This window comes from Hemitrygon akajei, chromosome 3, assembly GCF_048418815.1.
Source record: "Hemitrygon akajei chromosome 3, sHemAka1.3, whole genome shotgun sequence".
Classification (NCBI taxonomy): domain Eukaryota; kingdom Metazoa; phylum Chordata; class Chondrichthyes; order Myliobatiformes; family Dasyatidae; genus Hemitrygon; species Hemitrygon akajei.
The window spans coordinates 197860338-197885265 of NC_133126.1; the positions used below are offsets into that span (position 1 = coordinate 197860338).

At 42.3% G+C, this 24928-nt stretch overlaps 1 protein-coding gene across 1 annotated transcript in view; it reads right to left on the bottom strand.

The window, feature by feature from the left end:
* eif2b5 (eukaryotic translation initiation factor 2B, subunit 5 epsilon) overlaps positions 1–24928 on the bottom strand; it is an 80287-nt gene that overhangs the window by 18185 nt on the left and 37174 nt on the right. Inside the window, exons 11-13 of the mRNA XM_073041679.1 lie at positions 18480–18587; positions 17395–17485; positions 12435–12558 (exon numbers count right to left, since the gene is read on the bottom strand). Coding sequence (XP_072897780.1) covers positions 12435–12558; positions 17395–17485; positions 18480–18587 — 323 coding nt within the window. The remainder of the gene's footprint in view (positions 1–12434; positions 12559–17394; positions 17486–18479; positions 18588–24928) is intronic.

Sequence of the window (24928 nt, forward strand, 5' to 3'; positions counted from 1 at the left end):
AGGGTCCAGAGGAGGTTCACAGGATGATTTCCGAGAATGAACGGGTTATCATACAAGGAACGTTTGCTAGCTCTGGGTCAGTATTTGCTGCACTTTAGAAGTATGGTGGGGGGGAATCTCATTGAAACCTTTCAAATGTTGAAAGGCCTAGACAGAGTAGATGTGGAAAGGATGCTTCCCATGGTGGTGGAGTCTAGGACAAAAGAGGACACAGCCTCAGGACACAGGGGTGTCCATTTAAAACACAGAGAAATTTATTTAGCCAGAAGATGGTGAATTTGTGGAATTTGTTATCTCAGGCAGCGTGGAGGCCAGGTCATTGGGTCTTTGGCATAGCTTGATAGGTTTTTGATTGGACATGGCATCAAAGGTTATAGGGAGAAGGCTGGGGAGTGGGGCTAAGGAGAGGAAAAAAGATTCAGCCATGATTGAATGGTGGAACAGAGTCAATGAGCCAAATGGACCAATTCTTCTCCTATGTCTTACAGTCTTATGGAATCATCCTTGTGAATCTCCTCTGGACTCTCTCCAATGACAACACATCCTTTCTGAGATATGGAGTCCAAAACCATTGACAATACTCCAAGTGCAGCTTGACTAGTGTCTTATGAAGCATCAGCATTATTTCCTTGCTTTTATATTCTATTCCCCTTGAAATAAATGCCAACATTGCATTTGCCTCTTTACCACAGACTCAAACTGTAAATTAACCCTCTGGGAGTCTTGCACGAGGACCCCTAACTCCCTCTGCACCTCTGATGTTTGAGCCTTCTCCTAATTTAAACAATGGTCTGCACTATTGTTCCTTTTACCAAAATGCATTATCATACATTTCCCAACACTGTATTCCATCTGCCATTTTTTTTGCCCATTCTTCCAATTTGTCTAAGACCTGGTGTAATCACGTTACTTCCTCAGCACTACCCACCCCTCCACCTATCTTTGTATCAGCCACAAGCTTTGCCACAAAGCCATCAATTCCATTATCCGAATCAGTGATAAACAATGTGAAAAGTAGAGGTCCCAATACTGACCACTGAAGATCTATGGTACAGGTACAGTTCAATGGGACTAGGCAGAATAATGATTCAGCAGATTAGATGGGCTGAAGGGCCCTCTTTTCTGCTCTAGTATTCTATGATTTGTCATTTAGATGGTTGCTGAAACTCTTTCATAATCTGCCTTCAGCCTTTAGGACTAAGGCTACGTCCACACTAGACTGGATAATTTTGAAAACACCGGTTTCGCATAAAAACGATAGGCATCCACACCAAGCGTTTTTGAAAATACCTCCGTCCACATTAAAACAGGTATTTGGGCGAATCTCCTCCTACTGGGCATGCGCAGGACACATCTACATAAAACAAGCAACATGTCTGGTGTCGAATCTCGCCGTGAAAGACTTGGAGCACGTTTGTCCAGTTACAGACTAGAAAAATTAGAAAAAGGAAATTGCCAAACGACAGACAGCTGTTGGCTCTCACGCAGGAGGACTTAAAACAAAAAAAAAACAAATACTGGAGCGTATGGAGGCAACCAACAGGGAGTTCACGGACAGCATTGGAAACATTTCCTACAGCCATAGTCTCTTCACCGATGAAAGGGACGACAGCTACAACTAAATGCAATCAGGCTTGTTACTGGGCAAAACTGAAATTTGCTGTTACATCATTTGTTTGCTTTACTTTTGCCATGTCTTTCTGTATTATTTTGCTGTATTTAATATGTGCAATAAAACAAGTTACTGGGCAAAAGTGATTTTATTTTTACCTGAAAAAAAGTGAAACTTACAATTTTCCTTTTTTGGCCTTAACACTTTCACATCTATGCCAAACATAAGCTACTACTTAAAAATTACATTTCGGAAGTAATGACAACTGCATCTATCTAATGTCTGCACAAGCAAAACATTAATAAAGCACCTTGTTAAATGTATAAAATGTCTGCATCAGTGTTATCTTGTATTTCCATACAATGTTACATTAGGCTGTAACACATTACTTACATAAATTGGTAAACCACCTTCATACAAGCAAGGACAGAAAACAGGGCAAAAAACTTATTCAGTAAGTTATGGGTCAAAGTATTTGGTGAGTACAATTCTAACTCTTCTGAGTTCAGCCTCGTTGCCCTCTGTCCTGAAATTGTTAGGTTGTTTGGGGGGTTGGAATTCTCTGTCATACTGCAAAGCTGCAGTAACATTCTGCTCAGGGACAGTCTCCTGAAGCCGTCCGCCATTGTTGTTGTGGTGTTGGAGGTCGCATTCAAGAAAACTATGAAATGCCGTGCTGCCACTACCATCTGTTCTGGCACGTCATGACCACCCCCCCATACACACTACACCAGCCAATCGGCGTTTTCATATTTAAACACTCTGGAGAGCGTTTTAGAAAAGCTCCGTTTTTGGGGGAGGAAAACGCTGTTTCAGTGTGGACGGAGGGTCAAAATGTAGAGAAAAAGCTTTGGTTACAGATTTATCTGGTCTAGTGTGGGCGTAGCCTAATAGTGTTATGGAGCCGCAAGACCCCCGAGGAAACAAAACATTTTAATATCAGTTAGCAATCGTTAACACCTTAGAAACAACCTTGGAAGGACATTACCACCTAATCAACAGATACTCTCCAACTTATCCACAATGCTACAATGGCAGAGTGAACCTGGACAACTGACTTAAATCTTGGCATTCAGTTAGTTTCACTAATGTCCAACAACAAAATTTTCTTTTACTTTTTATTTTATTGAGATACAGTGTGGAAAAGGTCCTTCTGATCCTTCAAGCAACGCTGCCTGCAACCCTGATTTAAGACTAGCCTAATCACGGGACAATTCACAATGACCAATTAACCTACCAACTGGTACATCTTTAGGTTGTGGAAGGAAACCCACACGGTCACGCGGAGAACGTACAAACTCCTGGCAGCTGGAACAGTAGATGTTTTTTTTCTCCAGCTAGTATTAGCGCTCTCACCCTCAATAAAAGTGTGTACAATGAGAATACCTAAGCACTAAATATGCTCACACACACAAACTGCTGGAGGAACTCAGCAGGTCAGGCAGCATCAGTTAATTTATTTAGAGATACAGACCCTTCCGACCCTTCAAGCCATGCCACCCAGCAACCCGTGAAAATCCTGCTTTAACTCTAACCTAATCTGGGAAGAATTTACCCATCTTTGGACTGAGAGAGAAAACTGGAGCACCCAGAGAAAACCCACACATTCCACGGGAAAGACATACAGACAATCCTTACGGAGGACTCCAGGATTGAACTCCGAACTCTCAGACTCTCCGAGCTGTAATAGTGTCATGCTAACTGCTACGCAACTGTGAAAATGTCATCTGTCACTTGTTTATTCCTCTCCATAGATGTTTCCTGACTTGCTGAGTTCCTCTAGGTCTGAGAGACGGGGGGGGGGGGGGGGGGGGGGGTGGATTGAAGGAGAGAGATGGATGACTCTCTAGCACCAGCACCGTGTAAAATTTTCGTCTGTGAAGAGCTTTTCAAACATTCAAAAGGAATGGTCATGGACAAGGCTGGTAGTTTACTGTTTTACCGAGCCTTCTTAAAGCATTGTTGTACATGAGGTTCAGAATCAGGTTTAATATCACTGGCATACGTCATGAAATTTGCTGTTAAGCAGCAGCAGTACAGGGCAATACTTCATAATAAAAGCTATAAATTACAATAAGTGTATCTCTCTCTCCATACATATAAATAAATTAAATAAGCAGAAGAAGAAGAAGAAAGCCCTTAACTCCGAGTGGAGTCATCGGAACGCTGTCGTTACGGCGTTGTTTTTTTTTAGCAGGCTTTCTTGTTTTTACGAAGCCAAGTTGCTAGCTCGATGCTCAACCCAGCACAGATGGAATGCGTGCAAGGGAGCCGGCTGGATTCGAACTCGGAAGCCTTCGTTCCAAAGTCCGGCGCTGATGCCACTACACCACCAGCCGGATAAATAAGTAGTGCGAAGAGGAAAAAAAATCCTGGTTATTCCCAAGATTTTAACAACATCCATTCATTATGTGCCATGTTGTATGATGTGGATCATAGTATATACAACAGAAAATCTACTGCACATTACAGGCCCTTCAGGTGATTGATTGTTCTTGGCAAATTTTCTACAAAATGGTTTGACAATACCTTATGGGCAGTGTCTTTACAGGACGGGTGACCCCAGCTATTATCCCGGTACTATCTTCACAGATTGTCTGCATGGCGTCAGTGGTCACATAGCCAAGACTTGTGATGTGCACCAACTGCTCATACGACCATCCACCACCTGCTCCCATGGCTTCACGTGATCCTGATCAGTGGCAGGGTTAAGCAGGTGCCACACCTTGCCCAAGGGTGACCTGCGGGGTAGTGGAGGGAAGGAGCACCTTATACCTCCTTTGATGGAGACATTCTGTATATATAAATTAAATAAGTAGTTTGAAGGGAAAAAAAATCCTGGTTATTCCCAGTGTTTTAACAGCATTTAAGGGAGAACGAAAAAGGCAAAAACTATGTTCGGGTCAGGATGGTATCTGATTAGCCAGGATCTCAGGAGTGATGATATTCCCACACCGCCACTCTTGCTCCTCTGACTGGTAGTGCTGGGCTGAGGCGGAGCAGCAGAACTTTGGCAAATTGCTACAGTACAATGCATCCTGTAGATAAAGAGCAGACAGGAAGCACCAGAGGTGAAAGGAGAACGCTATCGGTTGGAAAATTTGCCAGCACTGTACTGATTCTTTTTAACAAAATAAACCTTCATTATAAAAAGTTACTTACAGGAATAAACCGTTCAATGGCTTTTCATTCTTTACATTGATAGCCTGTATTGTTCCAGTGCATTCATACACATCAATAGCACTGCTGCCACTCTGGGGTGCTATACAATAATTGAGGGGTTTCCTCCCCCAACCTGGCCCCTCACTCTCACAGAAGAACCCTACAATGTGCTCTTTCCCCACTGAGCCCTTGCAGTGGCTGTACCGAGACTCAGCGTGTTCCTGCAGTTTGGAATGTGCCAGTTGGCAGCATTCATCCACGGACATCTCGATGTGCTTGCAGAGCTCTGTACCAATGTAGAGAGCTCAGACATGCTGTACGAACTGATTCCATTTTCATTCAATGACATACAACCCTCTTTCCGGCTTTGACAGGCCTAAAATTGAGAAAACAGGAGGTGCACACTTAGTGCACCATTATCAACTCATTTATCACTTCATGTATGTGTCTTCTTTGCAAAATAGAGCTTCTTTGTTCAAATATTGCTCCTTTAGAATAATTATGCCAGGAATGCTCAAATCATTTGTTCCAACTTCTATTTCACAATCTCAGCCCAATAAAAACAGTTCAAATGGGCTGCAAAACTGCAGAGGAATCTCTAGCAGGTTAAAGTTCGTTAGAAGCTCCACACCCAGGTTCCCTCTTCTGATAGCTTTGCTGAATCTGTGTTTTAAGATTATAAAGTCAGAATTTTCTGCAAAAAAAAAACAGTGCTGCAAGCCTCTCCGAGTCTTTGTATGAAAAAACTACAATACTACCTGGGAAGCTCAAGGAGGGCAGATTCCTGGGAATGCCACCCTTATAGACTTCCCTTGCAGACTGATCATCCCTATGCAGAAGTATATGCTGAGGCATATAAGGCGTTGGTCAAACCACACTTGGAGTATCACTCAGATTTCCAGCATCTGCAGATATTCTCATTTGGAGTATTGGGAACAGTTTTGGGCCCCATGGGGGTTCTTATGAGAATGATCCCAGGAATGAAAGAGTTAATATATGAACAAACAACACAAAATGCTGGTGGAACACAGCAGGCCAGGCAGCATCTATAGGGAGAAGTGCTGTCGACGTTTTGGGCCGAGACCCTTCGTCAGGACTAGTTAATATATGAGGAGCACTTGATAGCTTTGAGCCTGTACTCGCAAGAGTTTAGAAGAATGGTGGTGGGGAGGGGGGTGAAGGGAAATCTAATTGAAACCTACTGACACTGAAAGGCCTAGATAGAGTGGATGTGGAGATGGGATATTTCCAATAGTTGGAGAGTCAAACAGACTCAGAATAGAGGGACATCTCCTTGGAATGAAGACAAGGAGGAATTTCTTCAACCACAGGGCAATGAATCTGTGGAATTCATTGCCATAGATGACTAGGTACAGTCAATTAGTACGTTTAATGTGGAAGTTGAAAGGTTCTTGATTGAAGTTGAAAGGGAGAAGGCAGGAGAATGGGATTGAGAGGGAAAATATATCGGTTGTGATTAAGTGGCTGAACAGACTTGGTAGGCCAAATGGTATAGCTTTGCTTTTATGTCTTATGGCCTTATAGTGCTATCTCTTCACAAATGCTGGAGCTAATTCCTGTAACTCCCCAACACCATTTCAGTTATAAAAGCAGGCCCATCTAGTCTATGGTGAACCATTCATCTGCCTAGTCCCATCAACCTGCATCCAGACCATGGTTCCATACCCCTCCCATCCAAGTATCCTTGGACACTACTTCACTTTTTTAATATATAGTATTTCTGTTATTTGCACATTTTTTTTATCTATTCAATATACATATACTGTAATTGATTTACTTATTTATTATTATTATTTTATTTTGTTTTTTTCTTCTGCTGCTAAGTTAACAAATTTCACATCACGTGCCGGTGATAATAAACCTGATTCTGATTCAATGCACGGTTGTGAAAAAACTATCTTTACGGATGGCTTGTAAAACAAAGTTTTCATTGTTCCTGGTATGTTCAATAATAAATCAATTTACAATTGCTATCCACCAACACAAGTCAATTTGCAGCAGGCCTCCAGAAGAATTGCCAGAACACCAAGTTTAGGAACCCTCAACCATCAGCTCTTGAACCAGAGGAGATAGCTTCACATTCCATCATTAAAATGTTCCAAAAACCTATGGACCCTTCAGCTCATGTTCAAAATATTTATTATTATTTTTTCTCTTTTGTATTTAGACAGTTTGTCATCTTTGGTTGTTTGTTCATCCTGTTGGATGCAGTCTTGTCAATGCTTCTATTGTGTTTCTTAAATTTACTGAGTATGCCTACAAGAAACAAACCTCAGAGTTGTATATGGTGACATATGAGTACTTTGATAATAACTTTACTTTGAAGTTTGATATAGGAATTAGGCCATTTGGCCTATTAAGCGTCTCTGCTATTCATTTGGGTCTATATCAGTATCAATACAGACAATGCACTGGAGGGACTCAGCACGTCAGGCAGCATCTATGGATAGAAATAAACAGTTGATGTTTTGGGTGGAGACCCTTCATCAGGGTCTGTATTTTTTCCAACCCCATTATCCTGCCTTCATCCCATAACCCTCAAACCCCTTATTAACCATGATTTCTCCACCTTCTTGTTCTGGCCTGTCCTTTCCAGTCCTGATGAAGTGTCCCAGCTCAAAACATCGACCCTTTTTCTCTCCTGACCTGCCAAGTTGCTCCAGCATTTTGTGTGTGTTCAAAAAGATTTGACAGTTCTCCACCTTAAATATACTGAAATTTTCTTTCTTCCACCTTATCTTGGTACACATGAGAACAATAAACCAATACCAACACTCCATTGATACAAGCCTCTACCTCAATAGATGTACAGAACACAGGTTCAAAACCACACCCAGTACAAATACAGAACGGTATTTCCTGGTGGTCACATCCCATCACCCAACAAAAATATATTATTAGCTGAAGGCTACCCTCATTGTGCCATGTTTCATGTTAAACTACTAAACCCTTCATCAGGACTGGAAAGGAAGGGGGCAGAATGGTCTTGGCCCAAAACACTGACTGTTCATTCTGCTCCATAGATGTCACCTCACTTGTTGGGTTCCTCCAGCACTTTGTATGTGATGCTCAAAATTTCCAGCATTTGCAGAATCTTGTGTTTATCTTTTCATCTGCTGTTCTTCTACATAAGGGACAGCATGACAACTTTGCACATGTATTTAATGTATTAGCAGCTTATTCTGGCTGTTCCCAGTCAGGGACTAGTGATAGAGGCAGATATACTATGGATATTTCAGAGACTCTTAGGCAGGTACACAGATAATAGGAAAATGGAGGGCTATGTAGATAGATAGATAGATAGATAGATACTTTATTCATCCCCATGGGGAAATTCAACTTTTTTTCCATTGTCCCATACACTTGTTGTAGCAAAACTAATTACATACAATACTTAACTCAGTAAAAAATATGATATGCATCTAAATCACTATCTCAAAAAGCATTAACAATAGCTTTTAAAAAGTTCTTAAGTCCTGGCGGTAGAATTGTAAAGCCTAATGTCATTGGGGAGTATTGACCTCTTCATCCTGTCTGAGGAGCATTGCATCGATAGTAACCTGTCGCTGAAACTGCTTCTCTGTCTCTGGATGGTGCTATGTAGAGGATGTTCAGAGTTATCCATAATTGACCGTAGCCTACTCAGCGCCCTTCGCTCAGCTACCGATGTTAAACTCTCCAGTACTTTGCCCACGACAGAGCCCGCCTTCCTTACCAGCTTATTAAGACGTGAGGCGTCCCTCTTCTTAATGCTTCCTCCCCAACACGCCACCACAAAGAAGAGGGCGCTCTCCACAACTGACCTATAGAACATCTTCAGCATCTCACTACAGACATTGAATGACGCCAACCTTCTTAGGAAGTACAGTCGACTCTGTGCCTTCCTGCACAAGGCATCTGTGTTGGCAGTCCAGTCTAGCTTCTCGTCTAACTGTACTCCCAGATACTTGTAGGTCTTAACCTGCTCCACACATTCTCCATTAATGATCACTGGCTCCATATGAGGCCTAGATCTCCTAAAGTCCACCACCATCTCCTTGGTGATGGTGGGAAGGGTTAGATTGATCTTGGAGTAGTTCAAGTTTAGTTGTTATTCAACCATACATGAATACAGCTGAACCAAACTGTATTCCTCTGGGGCCAAGGTGCAAAACATACTCAGCACAAGGCACAAACAGCACATTCAAGATCGCAAGCAAACATACAGTCACACAAAAAAATTATACACACATATATAGCCCATGTCTCGCTTTCCAAGTGCGTATATCTTACTGTACATACTATTAATATAAATTACTATAAATTGCATATTCAGACGGAGACGTAACAAAGATTTTTACTCCTCATGTAGGTGAAGGACATATAAAACAAAGTCTATTCAATTCAATGAACATACACGTGCAATCCAGTTTGTCATTCCAACGATCGAACATTGGAGGGCAGCACTGACAGGAGGGGCCAGCCCTCCAACTGAGTATGGACACCATGCTACACCACCTGCAGTGGGTTAAAAGGCTGACACGACATTTTGGGCCAAAGGGCCAGTACTGTATTGGACTGGTCTATGTTCCAAATCAAATTTCTACACCTGGTGTGATCACTGAAAATCTCACTTTGAATACCCAGCCTGATACTCGTGTTTTTCACAAGATGTTCTATTTATATTTCAGATTCTCAGCATCTAAAAGGCCGTGCAGATGGAAGAAGTCACAGTATGAGATAATTGCTTAAGGGCTTGAGAAAGGCAATTTGGAACACTGCCTTCACTAAGTGCTTTTTAACTAAAGAGCTGCTTAAATGCCCACGAAAGAAACAGTGGATGCATTTTAAAAAAAGAATCATCAAGGCAAATAGGGGCTGGAATAGAAATCTTGATAGAATAATTTCTTCCTAAGGTCAGACCACATGTCACGTCTGTACTGTTATTGTTCTGCCTCAATGCACTGTGTAGTGATCTGATCTGCATGAACAGTGTGCAAGACATGCTTTTCACTGTATCTCACTCAGTACATGTGACAATAATAAACCAATTCCAAGTCCAGCATTCAGGAATACGGCACTTCAGGAATCTTTGCATTGCACATAGTGTATAGTTTTACCTTGACCAATATTACACAAGGAAGGCTTACATTATAAGGATGTAACCTCAGCTTTTTATTTCCCTAGAGCTTACAAGTACAAAGGATTAATATCAATTTCCTTAACTTCTAGTAATTCCACCCCCTTGCCCTTTTTCCTTTATTCTTTATTCCAATTCCTCTCCCACTCCTCCTCATCTCCAATTGCCTTCCTCAGTCCTCAATCAAACACTTTTTTTGGCATTTTAACTCCACTGATCTATATACAGTCAACTATACAATTAATGACAGTTTCTTTAACAACCTTAATCTGGGGATTCAAGTACATATCTCTCTGAAAGTGGCAAAGTAGGTAAACACGAGAGAGTCTTCAGATGCTGAAAATATTGAGCAACCCACACAAACAATGGTTCCCTTCTTCCATGATCCACCATCGTCTCCTATCAGATTCCTCTGTCTTCAACCTATTATCTTTTCCACCTATACTTCCCAGCTATACAAACCAACCTCTCCCACCCACAGACCTTCCTCCTCACCCATCACCTGCCAGCTTGAACTCCTTCACTCCCCGTACCCCACACTTCATTATTCTGGCTTCAGTCCCCATTCTTTTTAGTCCTAATGCAGGGTCTCAAACTGGGAAGGTGGTAGGTGGAAGAGGTGAACAACTTAAGAACGAAAGTGATAGAATAGAAAGGGAGAGTGTAGAACCAGAATGCGAAATTACTGCAAGTTAGAGAAAACTATGGAGAGTACCCCAACAGAATGAGGTATTGCTCCTCCATCCTGAGTGTGGCTTCACTGTGGCAGATGAGGTGGCAACGGTTCAAGCACTGTGGGTATGCATTTAAGATTTTGAGCATCTGCTGAATCTTTTTATTATTAAGTAATAGCATACATTACATCCTCGCTCACTTCTGCATACACCCAGTGGCCATTTTATTAGGTACACCTGCACATTATTGCAAATATCAAATCAGCCAATCATGTGGAAGCAACTTAAAGCATACAGACATAATCAAGTGGTCCATTTGTTGTTCAGACCAATCATCAGTATCGGCAAGAAATGTGATCTAAGTGACTTTGACCATGGAATGACTGTTGGTGCCAGTCAGTGTGTTTTGAGTATCTCACAAACTGATCTCCTGGATTTTCAACACAACAGTTTGTGGAGTTTAGAGAGAATGGTAGGAAAAAAACAAAAGTAGAAAACATCCAGTGAGCGCAGTTCTGTGGATGAAAGAGCCTTGTTAATGGGAGAGGGCAGAGGAGAATGGCCAGACTACTTCAAGCGACAGTAACTCAAATAATCATCGGTTACAACAGCGGTGTGCAGAAGAGTACCTCTAAACATATGACATATTGAACTTTAACTGGATGGGCTACAGCAGCAGAAGACCACAAACATAAGGCTCAGTGTCCATCTCCCACCCCCCCCTCCCCCAATCCTCATCACATTCTACAGCGGTTGTATTGAGAGCATCCTGAGCAGCTGCATCACTGCCTGGTTCAGAAATTGCACCATCTCAGATCACAAGACCCTGCAGCGGATAGTGAGGTCAGCTGAGAAGATCATCGGAGTCTGTCTTCCCGCCATTACGGACCTTTACACAACATGCTGCACCCGCAAAGCAAACAGCATTTTGAAGGACCCCACGCACCCCTCATACAAGCTCTTCTCCCTCCTGTCATCCGAAGCATTCGGGCTCTCATGACCCGACTATGTAATAGTTTCTTCCCCCCAAGCTGTCAGACTCCTCAATACCAAGAGCCTGGACTGACACCCTACTGCCCTATCATCCTGTTTATTATTTATTGTAATGCCTGTACTGTTTTTGTGCACTTTATGCAGTCCTGGGTAGGTCTGTAGTCTAGTGTAGTTTTTTTGTGTTTTTTTTTTTTACGTAGTTCAGTCCAGTTTTTGTACTGTGTCGTGTAACACTATGGTCCTGAAAATTAATGAAAATTCACACACAAGAACAAACAACCAATGTGCAAAAGACAACACACTGTACAAATAAGGTACAAAAACACAAAATAATAATAAATAAATAAGGAATAAACATAGAGAACATGAGATGAAGAGTCCCTGAAAGTGAGTCCATAGGTTGTGGGAATAGTTCAGTGTTGCGGTGAGTGAAGTTTTCTGGTTCAGGAACCTGATGGATGAGGGGTAATAACTGTTCCTGAACCTGGAGGTGTGGGATCTGAGGCTCCTGTAACTCCTTCCTGATGGCAGCAGTGAGACAAGAACATGGCCCATATGATGGCGGTCCTTGATGATTGATGCTGCTTTTCTATGACACTGTTTCTTGTAGATGTATGCAATGGTGGGGAGGGCTTTATGTAAATGCTCGTTAACAAGACATTGAACTATTTACCAAATCCCATCTAACAATACCAGCCCTCCACCAACTACCAAGCACTGTGTACTCATCGCTCTCCCCTCATCACCAGACCTCAGTCATCTGGTAGTTCATCACAAACACAAGATGTTCTGTAGATCTGGTAGTACTTAGTTTCACCATCTGGTGGGCCATCTACTTGGCCTGAATACTCACTGAGATGAGAGCACTGCCATACTGTGTGGCAGAGAGATCAGATCTGTGCTGTTGGAGTGGCATTTCCAGGACCACCTTAGTAGTGAGCTGTGTCACATCCTTCATGGTGATGTTGTAGGCATACCTGGGGAGGGAGGGAGGGAAACAAATTTACATTTATACAGAGAAAAGAAAATAACATAAAGGATGAATTTTTTAAAAATATGTTGGAAACAGGCATTTTCTGTGGAGATAAAATGGTTAACTTCTCAGGTCACCAACATTTCATTAGTTTGTACACAAGATGTGGATATCTCTGGTAAGACCTTTATGTACATAAAGTCAATCTAGGTATATAAGCTAACTTCTGCATTTATATTTATTGTGTTTTATTATTATTCTTCTTAGTAGTTTTCCATGCTGCATAAGATCCAGAGTAACAATTATTTTGTTTTTCTTTACACTTGTGTACTGAAAGATATTAAACAATTTTGTATACTACCTCACTATTTTTCTTCTAATTTGCTCTCATCTTACACTACTTAATTTACTATAAATATAAATTTTATCATATATACACGTACATACACACACACACACAGTTCCTATTAGTTATCAATGGAAGAATTCATCATTGCCGTGTGCTTTTGATTGACTGCAAATGAACAAAATCAGCGCAAATAATGGACTGTTTCATTGCATTCATGCATAAAGTAAATAAGAACAAAATTATCTAAAATCACAGCAATGACTTTTTGCTTTACAGAATTCTGAATTGGCATCCATCAGGCAAAATGGATAGCATAACACAAGCACACACAACTGACATTATTTAAAAACTGTTCACTCCATCATGACTAATGGCTGTTTCTGGCATCTCTGAATGCTTAAAAATAAAGTGAGAACAGTTCAGAATTGTCTTGCTGTTTATTTCTTGCTATCAGTGACAAAGATTTCAACAAATTCATGCAACTGATGCTATTCAGAGTCTCAGCAACTTCAGGGCAGAAAACGTACGGTGGAGAGCATACTGACTGGATGCAACACTCAGCCAGCTCCATCATGACCACAGCACCATCGAGGGCATCTTCAAGAGATGGTGCCTCAAGAAGGCTGATGTAGAGTCTAACTGCCACACAAGTTATAAACTGGCAACAGTCTTCTGTCTCAATTAAATGGCACAGTGTCCCAAATAAAGGAAGGGAATCCCAGCTATTTTCTCAATTAGTTTTTGTTCTTCAAGAGTTGTCCCAATTAAGTTCTATCACAGTTAACCAGAATATGTACTGTGTACGTGTAGGTATTTACACAATATTCCTTATTGTAACTTGTCATTTATTTTATTATGTTTCGCAGTGTACTGCTGCTGCAATTTCATGATGTGCCAGAGATATTAAACCCGAGTGATCACCTCTGCCTCCCCTGACATGATCAACTCATTAATTTCAAATCACAGCTAACTGCAAAGGTATCAACATGGAGGAGGCCATTCCGCCCTTCAATTCTCAGTTAGGTCCATTCAAGAGCAATTCAGCCAGTCGACAGTCACCATCACTGGACTTGCGTCACAAGAAGACCAGATTAGATCCGTGTGACAGTTTTCCCATCCTTAGGGATCGTAGTGAACCGATCTGTTTTCCTGGTTTGCGGCGCAGACTTCTTGCTTTACAGAATTAATTACTGTATTTATGGAGAAGGACAGGACTGGACCCAGGGTGGAGATTTTTGATTGGAGAAAGGCTAACTTTGAGGAGATGCGAAAGGATTTAGAAGGAGTGGATTGGGACAATTTGTTTTATGGGAAGGATGTAATAGAGAAATAGAGATCATTTAAAGGTGAAATTTTGAGGGTACAGAATCTTTATGTTCCTGTTAGGTTGAAAGAAAAGGTTAAAAGTTTGACAGAGCCATGGTTTTCAAGGGATATTGGAAATTTGGTTCGGAAAAAGAGAGATACCTACAAGAAATATAGGCAGCATGGAGTAAATGAGGTGCTCGAGGAATATAAAGAATGTAAAAAGAATCTTAAGAAAGAAATTAGTAAAGCTAAAAGATATGAGGTTGCTTTGGCAAGTAAGGTGAAAATAAATCCAAAGGGTTTCTACAGTTATATTAATAGCAAAAGGATAGTGAGGGGTAAAATTGGTCCCTTAGAGAATCAAGCTGACAGCTAAGTGTGGAGCCAAAAGAGACGGGGGAAGATTTTGAACAATTTCTTTTCTTCGGTATTCACTAAGAAGAAGGATATTGAATTGTGTAAGGTAAGGGAAACAAGTAGAGAAGTTATGGAAACTTCGACAATTTAAGAGGAGGAAGTACTGGCGCTTTTAAGGAATATAAAATTGGATAAATCTCCAGGTCCTGACAGGATGTTCCCTAGGACCTTGAGGGAAGTTAGTGTAGAAATAGCAGGGGCTCTGACAGAAATATTTCAAATGTTATTAGAAACGGGGATGGTGCCGGAGGAGTGGCGTATTGTTCATGTGGTTCCATTGTCTAAAAAGTGTTCTAAGAGTAATCCTAGCAATTATAGGCCTGTCAGTTTGACATCAGTGGTGGGTAAATTAATGGAAAGTATTTAGAGATGGTGTATATAATTATCTAGATAGACAGAGTCTGATTAGGACCAGTCAGCATGGATTTGCATATGGAAGGTCATGTCTGACAAATCTTATTTAATTTTTTGAAGAGGTTACTAGGAAAGTTGACGAGGATAAAGCAGTGGATGTTGTCTATTTGGACTTCAGTAAGGCCTTTGACAAGGTTCCACACGGAAGGTTAGTTAGGAAGGTTCAATCTTTAGGTATTAATATTGAAGTAGTAAAATGGATTCAACAGTGGCTGGATGGGAGATGCTAGAGAGTAGTGGTGGATAACTGTTTGTCAGGTTGGAGGCCGGTAACTAGTGGTGTGCCTCAGGGATCTGTAATGGGTCCAATGTTGTTTGTCACATACATTAATGATCTGGGTGATGGGGTGGTAAATTGGATCAGTAAGTATGCAGATGATACTAAGATAGGTGGCGTTGTGGATAATGAAGTAGGTTTTCAAAGCTTCAAGAGAGATTTAGGCCCATTAGAAGAGTGGGCTGAAAGATGGCAGATGGAGTTTAATGCTGATAAGTGTGAAGTGCTACATTTTGGCAGGAATAATCCAAATAGGACATACATGGTAAATGGTGGGGCATTGAAGAATGCAGTAGAACAGAGTGATCTAGGAATAGTGGTGCACAGTTCCTCCATCTTAATGAAGAATTCCACCATATTATGGTCACTCTTACCAAGGGGCCTCACACAACAAGACTGCTAACTAACCCTTCCTCATTGCTGAATACCCAATCTAGATAGGCTTGCTCTCTAGTTGGTTCCTCGACATGTTGGTTCAGAAAACCATCCCGCATACATTCCAAAAAAATCATCTTCCTCGGCACCCTTACCAATTTGGTTCACCCAATCTATATGTAGATTGAAGTCACCCATTATAACTACTGTTCCTTTATTGCACACATTTCTATTTCCTGTTTAATGCCATCCTTAACCTCACTACTACTGTTAGGTGGCCTGTACACAACTCCCACTAGCATTTTCTGCCCCTTAGTGTTATGCAGCTCTACCCATATCGATTCCATATCCTCCAGGCTAATGTCCTTCCTTTCTATTGCGTTAATCTCCTCTCTAACCAGCAACGCTACCCCACCTCCTTTTCTTCCCTGTCTATCCCTTCTGAATTCTGAATATCCCTGGATGTTGAGCTCCCATCCTTGGTCACCCTGGAGCCATGTCTCTGTGATTCCAACTATATCATATTCATTAATAACTATCTTTGAAAGGAACTTACCCGGCCTTACCTCACTTGGAGTGAAGCTCGTCCTCAGCCTCTGCTCGGCGAAGCCTCTTGAGACAAAGTCTTCCTACCCTGTCTCCCTCTACTCCGTCATCTGCTACAACGTCGCCTGCTCCATCTAACTGCTCTCTTTAAATACTCCCGCTGCCTCACGGTCCAACTTACACGCGCTTGCGCAGTCATGCCCCCCTTAAACTGCCGAAGAAAATGACCGACTTCCACAAACTGCTCTCTTTAAATTCTCCCGCTGACTCACGGTCCGACTTACATGCGCTTGCGCAGTCGTGCCCCCATTAAACTGCCAAAGATGAGACATTAAGAATCAGAATCAGGTTCAGTATCCTTGGCATATGCCGTGAAATTTGTTGTTTTGCAGCAGCAGTACAATGCAATACATTAAAAAAAACTTTAAATTACAAAGAGTGCAAAAACAGAGCAAAAAACATTGCGGTTGCATCCACGGATTCATGGTTCGTTCAGAAATCTGATGGTGGAGGGGAAGAAGCTGTTCCAAAGATGTTGAGTTGTGTGTCTCCTCTTTGATGGTAGCACTTAGAAAAAGGGCACATCCTAGGGCTCCTTAATGGGAGATGAGGCATCGTTTTTTGAAGGTGTTCTTGATGCTGGGGAGGCTAGTGCGCATGATGGAGCTGCTGAGTTTACAACTTTCTCCGATCCTGTGCAGTGGCCCCTCCATACCAGGAGTGATGCAGCCAGTTAGAACATCTAACTGGTTGCTTCTACAGTGCATCTGCAGAAGCTTGTTAGTGTTTGGTGACATACTAAATCTCCTCAAGCTCCTAATGAAGTACAGCAGCCAGGCTATATAAATAAGCTACGGCGCTATTTGTAAGTGCTATTTCGTCAAAAGAATATTAAAGACACCACTGTACTAATCACAAAGTGATATTCACAATGAACTTGGCAGCAAGATTCTGTCACTCAATAGCACAAAAATCTCTTAACCACCATCCACTTCACTAAGAGGCAGCTGGCTGCATACCAAATGATTTCTCAGTTCACTTATCTACTTACACTGTACAGCAGTTAATGTGATGAGAGATGTTCTGGGATACCATCAGGCAAAGACTCACTCACTAAACAGACAGGAGTTGAATATTGATTGACAGTTACTCACTTGAGAGAATTAATCTCCAACACAAGGTGATCACAGGAAATATTTTCCTCCAGCCCTCGCTGCAAGGTGCCAAGAACTTCATTCTGAAATACTGTGGGAAGACAAAAATATAGAAGATGTCACATGTGAATGGCAGCATAAAAGGAGAACTTGACTGCTGTACTGCCCTGCTGTTAATATGGGGCAGCACAGTAATGTAGGGGCCAGCATAACGCTTCCCAGCGATAGCAATCGGGGCAGCAGGGTAATGTAGAGAACAGCATAATGCTTCCCGGTGATAGCAATCTGGGTTTGATTGCTACGCTGCCTGTAAGGAGTATGTACATTTTCCCTGTGGGTTCCTCCCATATTCCAAACACACATAAGGTTAGTGAGCTAGGTTGTGGGCACACTACGTTGGTGGCAGAAACACGGCAACACTTGTGGGCTGTTCCTAGCACATCCTCGGACTGTATTGGTCATTGACGCAAATGACACACGACACTGTATGTTTCAAGATTCAAGATAGTTTAATATCACTGCCTGTATACAAGTGCACGGAGAACAAAATAATAGTTATTCAGGGTCCAATGCGGCACAAAAAGAACAAAAGATAAAGAACACAATAATAATTTAAAAAAACATAAATATAAATACATAAGATAGCTTATATAGATCGACTGTATGTCCATAAAGTGATGCTAGGCAGTATGTACGGTGACTGATGGCAAATAATAAAGTAGTGGTGGAGTTAGTGGGTGGAGGTGTTGATCAGCCTTACTACTTGGGGAAAGTAGTGTTTTTGGCTCTGGTGGTCCTGGTGTGGATGCTACGTAGCCTCCTCCCTGATGGGAATGGGAGGAACAGTTCTTAAGTAGTGTCGGTGAGATCCTTCATGAAGTTACTGGCCCTTTTCCGGCACCCTTTCTGTAAATATGTCCTTAATGAAGAATAGGCTGGTGCCGGTAATGCACTGGGTAGTTTTAATTACACATTGTAGAGCCTTCCTGTGTTTCGATGTGCATGTAACAAATAAAACTAATCTTTTGATAACTAAAGCCAAATCCAGTACTGCCACCATTCTAGGGTTAGCTGTGAGACCTCACCTTTCACGTCATCCAGCTGGGGTGAAATACTTCTGTCCTCTTCCTCTTGTGAGCAGAGACTCATTTCACTCTCACTCTCGCTCCCTGACTGAGGCTTCAGATTCAGACCTGCAAAGGAGGTTGAAAAGATGCAGTGAGGAGGCAGTAAGCCGGGGAGCAAAACTCGGATGAGAGGAGCAGGTCACACAGCAATCTACTTGAAACAAGGAGGTGTCAGATAATTACTCCCCCACTAGGACTTGAGAGAGTTTAAAGTCAATAACACGAGCACAAAGGAGGAGAGATGTACCAGGATGTTACCTTGACTACACAGTATGACTTACGAAGACAGGTTGAGTGAACCAAGCTTTTCTCCTTGCAGCAAAGAAGAATGAGAGATGACTGCTAAAGGTATACAAGATGACAAATGGCACAGATTGAGTGGAGAGCCAGAGACTTTTTCCAAGGGTGGAAATGGCTAACATGAGGGCTGCATAATTCTATTCTATTTATTTAATTTTGTGATACACCCATGGAGTAGGGCTTTCTGGTTCTTCAAGCCACACTGCCCCAACAACCCCCGAGAAACCTGATTAACCCTAACCAAACACAGGGACAATGTACAAAGACTACTTGGTATGCCTTTGGACTTTTGGAGGAAACTGGAAACCCATGGATTCCATAGTGAGAATGTACAGAAGCTCCAAACAGAATGGCACTGGAATTGAACTCTGAACTCCAGAATGCCTTGAGCTGCAACAGCATCATGCTAATTGCTACACTACCGTGGCACCTTTACGGTGATGAGGAGGAAACGGGGGGGGGGGGGAGGGGAATGTTAGACACAAGTTCTTTATGCAGAATGCATGAAATGCCCTGCCAGGAGTGATGGTAGAAGCAGATACATTAGGGGCATTTAAGCAACTCTTAAATTGACACATGTTTGAAAAGAAAATGGTGGACTACGTGGGAGGGAAAGGTTATATTGATCTTAAAGTAGATTAAAAAGTCGGCCCAACATCACGGGCTGCAGAGCCGGTACTGTGCTGTACTATTGGACATTTAGAAACAACAGGTTAGTGACCACTCTGCTAAACGGTTACTGAACCGAACATTAACTTTGTCATTTTCTCTTGGTCCCTTGAATATATCCACCCACTTTTATTTCAGAAGCTTGTGCCCAAGGCACCACACCTTGAAGAACCTGTCCTGGGCCCAGCACATAGAGGTAATCATAATTATTTCAGCATCTATACTTTTTTCAGTTAAGGAGGCTCAGCCTGCCACTGAACACTCTTAACAAACTGTAAGATGCACTGGTGAAATTAACCTGGTCTGGTACTGCAACTCGAATGCACAGGAATCAAAAAAGGTGCAGTAAGTAGTGGACTCTGCCCAATACATCACGGGAACATCCCTCTCTATCATCAGCGCCTCAAAGATCCCCACCATCTGGGCTATGCCATCTTTTCACAGCTACCATCAGGCAGGAGGTACAGAAACCACCAAGCCCCACACCACGTTTAGGGGCTACTTCCCTTCAACCATTCAGTTCTTGAACTAAACAGTAAAACCTTAATTACTACCTCAATATAGCAACATGATAATCACTTTGCACTAAAATGGAATGTTGTTTTCTCTAATTATACTCTTTCTTGCAAAAATTGCTTTTAATTTAGAAACACAAGAGATTCTGCAGATGCTGGAAATCCAGAGTAACACATACAAAATGCTGGAGGAATTCAGCAGGTCAGGCAGCATCTATGGAAAGCAATAAAGAGTTGATGTTTCAGGCTGAGATCCTTCATCAGGACTGGTCACCTGATGAAGAGTCTCAGCCCAAAACATTGACTCTTGTTCCTTTCCATAAATGCTGCCCGACCTGCTGTGTTCCTCCAGAGTTTTATGTGTTACATATAATCTTTTGGTTTTTCTTCTGAATTATACTTACCTGATGCTATGTACAAAAGAAGCTGCTGTAAGTTAACTTCTTCATTGCACCTATGCATTGATGTTCTTGTGCATTTGACAATAACCTCAAGTAGCAGATCATTAAAACCCCCATTACTGCTAGGAGAAATGGTGCATAAACTGGTAAGTTTACACACTGCTGAGGCCCCCTAAGAGCTGTGGACTATGGGCTGCTTGGTACAGAAAGTTGTGGCGAAAAATCCTCAGAGCTTGTCCTGAATTTGGTGTTTCCCCTGCTCCTATATTAGGATACTTGGGCAAAATGACCTTCTGTAATCTTGCATCAGTCTCTGAACCAGTAACACCCCTTAGACCATCAGCCAACTTAATTGAAGGCCTTGAAGGCTGCCTAATGAACGTAACAGGGGCAGGTCAAAATTATTAACCATTTCATTATAGATACTCAAACATAAAATAAATTTCAGGTCATCAAACTAGCCCCATGGCAAAACTATCTGTTTCAATCTGTCTCTTGTTCTTTAATACCATTCTTCTACTGTTTAAATGCTGCAAGTGCCTCATCTTCACTCGGTTTTGCAGTTTGGAACTCTACAATGGATGGTCTCAAGCATGGGTGCAAAAACAGAAGCGTTGTAATCGCAGCCTGTAAGAACACAGAGCTACAAAAACCCCAGAAGCTCCAAAGACCTCATCCCTGGGAGAGGAAGGATCTTCAAAGATGGGCTACACCTGGGGACAACTTAAAAGACTGGCCCAGGACAAAGGACTATAACAAGGTTTGAGTTTTGGAGTACTTGCAGTTTTGGGCCCCTAAAAAAAGATGTGTTGGCATTGGAGAGGGTCCAGAGGAGGTTTACAAGAAAGGTTCTGGGACTGAAAAGGTGAACACAGGAGTGTTTTTACAGCTCTGGAGCCGTACTCACTAGAGTTTAGAAGAATGATCTCACTGAAACGTATCGAATACTGAAAGGCCTAGATAGAGGGATGTGTCAAAATGGTTGTGGTGACGTGTCTAGTACTTGTCGCTCTCACTGCTGGATAGCAGCCTTGCGGAAAGGAGAGCCTCTCCAACAGCAAGCCTCATGTAGTGCCTCCTCGCTGGTGACACACTGAAACTGAACTACAGAGGACAGGGAGAAGGTCTGGGCCCTGCACATGTAGCATGCAGTCCCACTGCTGTGTGGACATGCTCTGGTGCTCATGAACCAGATCCCCAGCTATGGGTAAATAACCCCACTGCCTTGTGGGTAGTCTCGGGAGAGATGAAAGCTACAGGAGTAAACCCAAACAGCAAATCTGGAGTGGGCCCCCTAAGCCGGCTGGACATCATTGAACATCCTTCTGGCAGCTCCTGCAGCCAAGCTGGTGCCAAATGTATTGCTTCATAAGCTTTCCTTTAGATTACAATGGTGAGGCCGAGAATGGGATCTTGATGACTAGGCATCTCAGGATTTCATACCTTCCTCTCAGGCTTGTGATGATCATAATCACCCAATGTCCTTCGAGACAGACGGATGCCAACCACCAGATACAGTGAATGCTTCTTATAGTGAGAGAGTCAAGGACCAGAGGGCACAGCCTCAGAATTGACGGTTGTCCATTTAGAACAGAGTTGAGGAGGAATTTCTTCGCCAGAGGGTAGGAATTCATTACCACAGATGGCTGTGAAGGCCAAGTCATTGAGCATATTTAAAGCGGAGCTTGGTGGGTTTAAGTAAGATGTTTAAGTAACAGTTTGGAAGCAACACTGAGTCTGTTCTAACCATTTACACTAATCCTCAACAAGTTCCGCTGCTTTATTCTTCCTTTATTCCCAGCTCCCTCTGCACATTCACAAATCTTATACCGTATTAATTTCCTGAAATAAAATCCTTAAGCCTTCATTCTAAACCTAATTTCATATCTTCCCTTGCTACTGATATCTACCTGCTAGTGAAAATAATCTTTCATTATTTACTTTCACAAATCCTTAAATAATTTTAAATAGTTTAATTGTCTCTGCTTCAGTGAATACAGGACAAGCCTTACAAGCCTTTCATAATTCTATAATCCTCTTAATGCCAGTCATCACAATGAACTGACAGCATTAGACAGAGCTTTATTGCTCCTGTGCATTGAGGTTCCAAGGCACAGGATTGCAAGAGGCTGCAAAGGATCTTGCAATAGGCAGGGGTGGCAATGAAGACATGCTCCCACTACCTATTAAATGCTCCTAATGGCGTGCACCTCAAATAGCCTCTAACAACCAAGTCCGGCTCCTGGCCTTCATGTGTGGCTTACTACTAAGCCTGATGGAACCATTTCTACTGCTAGTGAAGGGGCAAAGGCGGGTTACTGGCATCTTAAAACCAGTCGCTTTGGGCAGATGGGGATTGTCAGCCGTCAAAGCAGCTAATCTAAGAGAAGGAAAACTCTGATCTCAAACTTCTGCTGCCATGTGGCTTTACCCAAAGGCTTTGGGAATAAATCCTGAGGAAAAATCCAGAGCTGGAGTCCCTAATGCGGTCTTATATTGATTTCAATGCTAACTGGCAACTCTTGCGATGCCAGTAGTGCCAAACTGTATCGGCCTTTGGATTCATCCAAAGAGAAGGGGAAGGAGAAGGGGAGCCTGCACCCAGCCAACAGCTTGCTTTCAATATTATACTACCCTGGCTTGTGTATTCAACATAGATAGCTAAGATGCAATGTCCAGGATCAACCTTGATGAGTTAGCTCCATCAAGGGTATCATCCTACAAACGGAGGACATGAGACCATAAAACATAGGAACATAACTAGGCCATTTGGCCCATCAACAATGTCCTGCCATTCCATTATGGCGGACTTAATTTCTCTTTCAACCCCATTTTCCCGCCGTCTCCCCGCAATCTTTGACACCCTGACTAAACAAGAACCTACCATCCTCTGCTTCAAATATACCCAATGACTTGGCCTCCACAGCCATCTGTGGCAAAGAATTCACAGGATCACCACTCTCTGGCTAAAGAAATCCATCCACATCTCTGTTGTAAAAGAATGTCCCTCTATTCTGAGGCTGTCCCCTCTGGTTTTAGATTACCCAACCATAGGACACGTCACCTCCACATCCAATCCATTCTATCAAGGCCTTTCAACATTCAATAGGTTTCAATGAGGTCATCCTTCATTCTTCTGAATTCCAGTGAGTACAAACCCATGGCCTCCTAGGCCATAACCTTTCTGTAGTTTAATGAAAACATCGCACTGATTTCTGATTGATCTTCATTAAGTATGAACAAATTCCTAGGTTTTCCTTGTGATTCCTTATACTAGTCATGGTCTGGGTCATCTTCATCCTTTCTCAGCCTCCGGGTGTGGCAGACGAGTTTTAAATCTAACTAAGACATTTAGCAATGTAATAATGGTTATGCAGCAGCAAATTGGTGCACAGGGAGTTTCAAAGAACATACAGTGCAGTACTGACCTTTGGCATATGATGTTAAGCCAAACTTTTAACCTCTTTAAGATCAATCTAATGCTTCTCTCCTACAGTGTCTTCAGTTTTTCTTCATATATGTTGTTTTGTCACCTGTACCAATGATCTGGATGATAATGTGGTTAACTAAATCAGCAAATTTACGGGTGACACCAAGACTGGGGGCATAGAAGACAGTGAGGAAGGCTATCGTGGCTTGCAGAGGGATCTGCATCAGCTGGGAAAATGGGCTGAAAAATGGCAGATGGAATTTAATGCAAACAAGTGTGAGGTGTTGGCTTAACCAGGGTGGGTCTTACACAGTGAACGGTCGGGCACTGAGGAGTGTGCTAGAACAACGGGATTTGGGAATACAGGTCCATAATTTGTTGAAAGTGGCATCACAGGTAGATAGGATTGTAAAGAGAGCTTTTGGCACAATGGCCACATAAATCAAAATACCGAGTACAGGAGAAGGGATGTTATGTTGAAGTTGTACCAGATGTTGATGAGGCCTAATCTGGAGTATTGTGTGCAGTTTTGCTCACCTACCAACAGGAGCGATATCAATAAGATTGAAAGAGTACATTGAAAATTTACAAGGATGTTGCCAGGTCTGGAGAACCTGAATTATATGGAAAGATTGAATAGGTTAGGACTTTACTCCTGAGAATGTAGAAGATTGAGAGGAGATTTATTCAAAATTCTGAGAGGTATACTGCAGGTAGGGTAAATGTAATCAAGCTTTTTCCACTGAGTTTGGTGTGATTGCAACCAGAGGTCATGGGTTAAGGGTGAAAGGTGAGGTTTAAGGGGAACATGAGGGGAAACTTCTTCACTGCGAGGGTCAAAGAACATAGAAAACCTACAGCACAACACAGACCCTTCAGCCCACAATGCTGTCCCGAACATGTCCTTACCTTAGAAATTACCTAGGGTTACCCATAGCCCTCTATTTTTCTGCGCTCCATGCACCTGTCCAGGAGCCTCTTAAAAGACCCTATCGTATCTGCCACCGTTGCCAGGAGCCCACTCCATGCACTCACCACTCTCTGCGTTAAAAAACTCACCCCTGTCATGAGAGTGTGGAATGAGCTGCCAGC